This window comes from Branchiostoma belcheri, unplaced genomic scaffold (genome assembly GCF_001625305.1).
Source record: "Branchiostoma belcheri isolate BF01 breed outbred unplaced genomic scaffold, Haploidv18h27 scaffold89, whole genome shotgun sequence".
Taxonomy (NCBI): Eukaryota; Metazoa; Chordata; class Leptocardii; order Amphioxiformes; family Branchiostomatidae; genus Branchiostoma; species Branchiostoma belcheri.
Genome location: NW_017804564.1, coordinates 986,658 through 992,657, shown reverse-complemented (window position 1 = coordinate 992,657; position 6,000 = coordinate 986,658). Strand labels below are relative to the sequence as shown.

General features: G+C 41.2%; 1 protein-coding gene across 1 annotated transcript in view; it reads left to right on the top strand.

The window, feature by feature from the left end:
- The window catches only part of LOC109487485, a 37,876-nt gene that overhangs the window by 29,396 nt on the left and 2,480 nt on the right, over positions 1 to 6,000 (top strand). Inside the window, exon 8 of the mRNA XM_019791473.1 lies at positions 3,119 to 3,184. Within this exon, the coding sequence (XP_019647032.1) occupies positions 3,119 to 3,184 (66 nt within the window). The remainder of the gene's footprint in view (positions 1 to 3,118; positions 3,185 to 6,000) is intronic.

Sequence of the window (6,000 nt, the reverse complement as noted above, 5' to 3'; positions counted from 1 at the left end):
AAGTTGTACATAACATAATCGGTACATAACTTTATATGTACAGAACTTAAGCAGTATTGTGTAATTTTATTGTTGTTGTTGCATAACTCGCTACATTAAAATATATTGTAATTATATGTAATATATAAAAAATTCAACATAATTATAAATATTAAAAATTCAACATGCATTGCACGAGAAATACCCCAAAGTAGTACCTATGCATAGTGATATATACAGTAGGTGGTACTGTGTGCAAGACAACAATTGTTTGGCTCCGCAGGACAAGGTTTAATATCCAGCGCAGTACCAACAACTCGCACATAGAGACTTAGTAACTCATTCCTTCATCGGGCTATCCTTCTGTACGGCCCGTTATCGTTTAGTCTTTATCATTCATGTAATATATGACTGAATGAATGAATGAATGAATTTTTATTTACGTGTCTTGCGAGATTTGTCACCCAGCCCATATGGGCTTATAAGACACCAGAACATAAACATGAACATAAACATAGGTACAGAAATCATAGAAACATAAATCCAAGTCCGAATCAGAAGGTCAGACTTGAAACATCAAATTAAATTAAAGAACTTAATACAAAGTTGTAAATAACATAATCAGTACATATGTGTATAGAACTTTAGCAGTATTGTGTAATTTTATTGTTGTTGTTGCATAACTCGCTATATTAAAATGTATTGTAATTATATGTAATATATTAAAAATTCAACATAATTGTAAATATTAAAAATTCAACATAATTACGATGTTCCCTGTACCTCTGCCAGGTTTGAGTATTACAAGAAATTGAAGAGTGGGTCATGTCAGATTGAGAAAAATCTCACAGTAAAACTAAATATCAATACTAGGATTTGTCCTGGAAAATGGCAAAGTTTGCTGTTGGTTTTTTAACTTTTGACGACTTTATTTTTGTGTGTTTTTAGAGAGTCATTAATTATGGTTACCGAAGGAAAACATATTGTTTTTGCAACGTTTCCACCTCTTCTTCTTCTCCACTGACACTGACCTGGCCAATGACCTGATTTGTTGACGTCTGTCACCATGGTAACTGGTGTTGGGTTACGTCATGTTGCAATTTTATAGCTGTAGGAGGGATTTAGACTCCTGTCTGACCACATATATGAATGTATTTGAGTAAGAATTAACAGAGAAGACCACATGCAAAGAACTTAAACATTATGCATTTGTTTTCAAATGTTACCTTTCTAGTTTTATTGTTAGCGTCACAATCTAAAATCTTATTGTCCAGAATAGGAGGGACAAAAGTGACTAAGGACTTGAGTTTGTGACCGTAGGTTGTTATATTATCTGCACCTGAAAGACATTATGGTATTCCGTTTGTAATGATTCTACTGTCTGTTTGGTAGTAAAGCATGATCAGTTATGACCAATGTAGGTCATATATGGTAGTAAAAATTTGACTTTCTTTCATGCGTAGACACTCAGTGCTAATTTAATCGTATTATGTATGAACATGCAGGCTCTGATTGTGTTTTATTTATGATATGGTGGAATTACTGTGACAAAAAGTGACTACAGGTAAGAACCATACATAATTGGCGTATAAGTTTCAAAGTGTCATGATAAAAGTGATGAATGTATATTACCTAGAGGAATCTTAAGTCTTTTATGTCATAACCACCCAAGAAAACGCGCCTTTCAATGTGAAATGAGCGAAAATTTTGTGTCCCTAAACCAAAAAAATGCAACATCAATTCCAACGTCCGAAGTTTGTATTCGAATTTTCGAAAGCGGTGCACGCGGTTAGGGCGAAACGCGTTCGAATCATTCTATGGAAGCCATGGAAGCCCGGGCCGTACGCCTATAAAGAAGACCGGGCCGAACCGTAAAGTACGACCCGGGCCGGAACACCCGTATCGAACGTAATCGCGGCCCACGTATGACATAAAAGGTTTTATTGTGGCGTGTCGAAACATGATAACACCCACACTGGCTCAAGTTACAACAATCTATAATGGTGTATTGTACGTGAGATACCGCCCGACTATTTTCTCATGCCTCTACCGAACTATGTACACTCACAACATCTGCTTGGAGAACAAACATGCTTGGCATGCCTTTGTGTTGTTCAGTAAATAAAGATTAATTGTGACGTGTTGAAAAAAGTCTCATGGTATATTGTTACAACGGTCTCATTGTGCTCCCGCCCTCCTACATGATTGTACTTCCTGTTCAGCGACTCAGAACCTAGAGATCCCGGGTTCGAGTCCTGACATGCCACCGATCTTGTGCCATTGGGAAAGGCACTTAACACGACTTTCCTCACTTCGCTCAGGTGAAAATGAGTATTGTCCTGTCATGTATTTGTCCCCTGTGTTGGTGACGGCATAAATATCAGTTGAAAAAACTTGAGTGTGTCGTGTGTCGTTCGAGGCCTGGTTGGCGGCCCCAAACGCTCTCGGCGCCGGAGGGATAGCGCTGAGCTCACGGCGATCTGGTTAACCAGGCTACCAACATCTGATTGGACTCCAAAGTAGGAGCCCATACATGCCACGATGCTTTATGTTAAATATAGCACAGTCGTGGATTGTGACACACACTTTTCATTTCTCCATGCCCCCAACGACCTACGTACGTTCCCAACATCTGCTTGGGCTCCAAAAACGGGACTCTAAAGCTGGAGACCACACATGCCCATGCTTTACGTCGTACAGTAAATATAGTAACAGTCGGGGCGTGTGACACTGTTCACACAGGCCCACGTTGACCATGTTTTACTATACTCACAGAACTTTCTATTTCCTCATGTCATCTAGCGACATGTACGGACGTTCCTATTAAACATCTGTATCGAAATATTAAACCTCCCTTCGGTGTAACACACCAGCTTCGCAGGCACGCGGCGCGGCGTATCACACCGAGCGAATCGTTACACTAAATCTTTGCACATTTAATTGCAGGAGTTGTTTAAAGCTTTCTAGCAATGATGTCCCAACATCTGCTTGAACTCCAAAGCTGGAGCCCAGACCACACATGCCCATGCTTTATGAGGTACACTAACTATATATAGTAACGGTGTGTGACACTGCCCACACAGTGGGACTTAAGTCCCACCCCGTCTCGTATTTTCCTCCTTTCATTTTCATTTGGAAGCTTACTTCCTCAAGCTCAAGACGTGGTCGCTGGTCGCAAGTGTCCTCTAGTCTTCTCAAGTCCACGGTAAGTCTTGTGTTCCTACTGTTAGTGTCCTTCTGTGCTTGTATTTGTAGCTGTGTCGTTAACGTGGTGATTGGCGCGGTCCCACAGTTATACGTCAGGGTATTTTTGGTGTCCCGTATTGTATTACTTAAGCAGTATAGTGTAGCTGTAGCAGTCACTGAGGAAAGGAGCGGGCCCGTTGAACTGGGTCAAAAACTGTCAACGATTTTTTACAAGGGCATCACTGACAGAAAATATTGATCGCTTTAGATCTGAACTGGTAACGACGCCGGAAAATTTTGGCAATCTAACATTTTGAATCAGGCTTATGTGACATTATGGATAGAATATATATAAATATATCATTTTCTAAGTTGGGCTTACCTTCGCACAATTAAAACAAAATGTTAGTTATTGTTAGGATAAATATGAGTTAGGATTATTGATGCTCGTTTAGAAGACTTAAAAACATCATGGTTGATTAGAAAGGGTAATTAGCACGAGAAGATTATAAGGATACCATAAGAGTAAAATTGACAAGGAAACATGACGTAATGTTTTACAGTCAATAGCAAGTGTGTATGTGACACTTCCAATGCAACAGTGCACTTGGTAGTCATTAAGTTTCATTCACATTACAGTAGAAATAACTTATGTTCGCTGTACTTTTTAGCATGTATCGATGTATGAAATGGGAGGAAAAAAGTTTGTGAACGAAACTAAAGAAAAACAGTTGGCTTTTGACTAAGTGTTCAACTGAGAAACAGCCACGTGCAGGATTCTTGGTGATGAAATCTTCTTCTTAGTATAGCGGAACCGTTCCAGTTTCGGTCGTCTGTTATTCAAGAACAAACAACTCAGAAGTAAGAACAACTCCCCAAGATAAGGTCGCGGAAGTTTGAGGGAAAGCGAAGCAGGGAAGCACGCCTGGCTACACTTTTCAAAATAACTCAAGGCCACATGCACATACTCTCCAAGCAGAGGTTTGGGTTTTGGGTTATTTTTGGCGTGTTTTTAGGCTTTTTTATCAGGGTTCTTTTTAGCACTGGGATTTTTCTTTCCAGTGGAAGAAAGAAACCCCGATAAAAAGCCTAAAAACACGCCAAAAACCCCAAACCCAAACCTCTGCTTGGAGAGTAACATACACATACCAAGGACATTATAATGTCCTTGCACATACCTACGGCTACGGAACAATGACTTAAACCCGCCTAGCGATGTACCGGAGACAGTCATGCCCTAAAGTTCCTCACCCCTGCTGCAAAAGACTGCTGTAATTCTTCTTCTTCTTTTTCTCACGTTCAATACGTGAATGGAATAAGTTGCCCGCCCAGGACATACAGGCACAGTCAGTAGAGGCCTTCGGGCTTCCTTGCCGTAAGGTTGAGCAGATCCCTTTCTGTGGCAAGACTGTATTAGCCAGAGAAAGTCGCCGGCCTCCGGCCACGGGGGTAGCGACAAAAAAAACGGCCATATATAAAAAGCTAACGATCATTTCCCCACAACCTCTGCTTGGAGAGTACCGTAAGGTCCCCCCCCCCCATTTTGGTAACCTTGAAACGTGTTTCGTCTTTCCTGCACTGGCATGATGTGTGGTGCACTGTACACCATTTTATGTCCAAATGATTGTTGTAGAGCTGTAATTCTGACCAGACGGTGGCAAGCATGGCCATTTTATGACCCAGATGTACCAATTAAGACACACCTAACCTGGGCGAAACTGTGTCCACAGCCCTACAATTAAGATCGCTTGTCACACATACTTCGCAAAAGGTGTTCATTTCCACGCTAGTTTAGCAAGGCTGTGGTAGACGTATGTTAACGTAGATTCTTGTGACTAGTAAGGCCACACCTCCTTAATTTTATGGATGACATCCGCGCGCGCATTGATTTTTGCCTGTTCTCAAAAACAGGGCTGGGATAGTCCATGGTAGTTAGCGACAATAGGGAGCCGGTGGTAACTCTGGAGGACGGCACCCGGGCTACTGAAGCTCCACGACTGGCAAAAACTAAGTACATAGGCACAGTGCCAATTCATAAATTCCGCAAAAAGCCTGCTTGTAGTATATGTCGCTTTGCACTGCCGCAAATTCACAATGCCAGCTTTGTATCCCTGTGGTTTGGTAGCATTTTTAATTTTGGCCGGAATTTTTTTATTATTCGCCCGCGCGCCCTAGTTTGGGGGTCTTCAGGGGATGTCATCCAGAAAATTAAGGCGGTGTGGCCTTAATAGTGCTTTGCGACAGTAGATTGTAAACATGGGGCGACAGTTGTCGGTCGAGTTCTTTCCTATGCAAATTTCGTAGCAGATGTTTACTGTCGTTCGATTCTGTTGCAGTTCAAATTCTTAGAATGCTGAGGTCAGTTCAAGCCTTCGGGGGTAAATATTTTGGTGTGTGAGTCTTGGCCACAGCGTGGCTTGGACTTTTCGTCGCCTGCAAGACGTCAATTCGCAAAACTCAGGTATTATGGTGAAATTAGGTTGCCACCATTTTGGGACAATGACGTTAACATGGCTAAAGCAAGGACATTATAAACTTCTGTATAATGTCCTTGGCAAAAAAAACAATACTCTTTTCTTCCATTCATGGTCTGCATCATCTCGTCTTGACGTGTCTAACTTTTGTTTATTTCTGGACTTCATTTATTTGCCTTCATTTATTTGCATGTAAATCAATAGTTAGTGCTTACAAACCTGCATTTCTCCTCTGGTCTCTCAGTCACTGACGAAAGCTAGGGGATACTAGCTGAAACGTCTGGCGGTTTCCAAAATCATATCCAGTTGCTTGAGTAACTGTTTTTTTTGGCGCATTCATGGTCTCCTTCTAACTCCATGT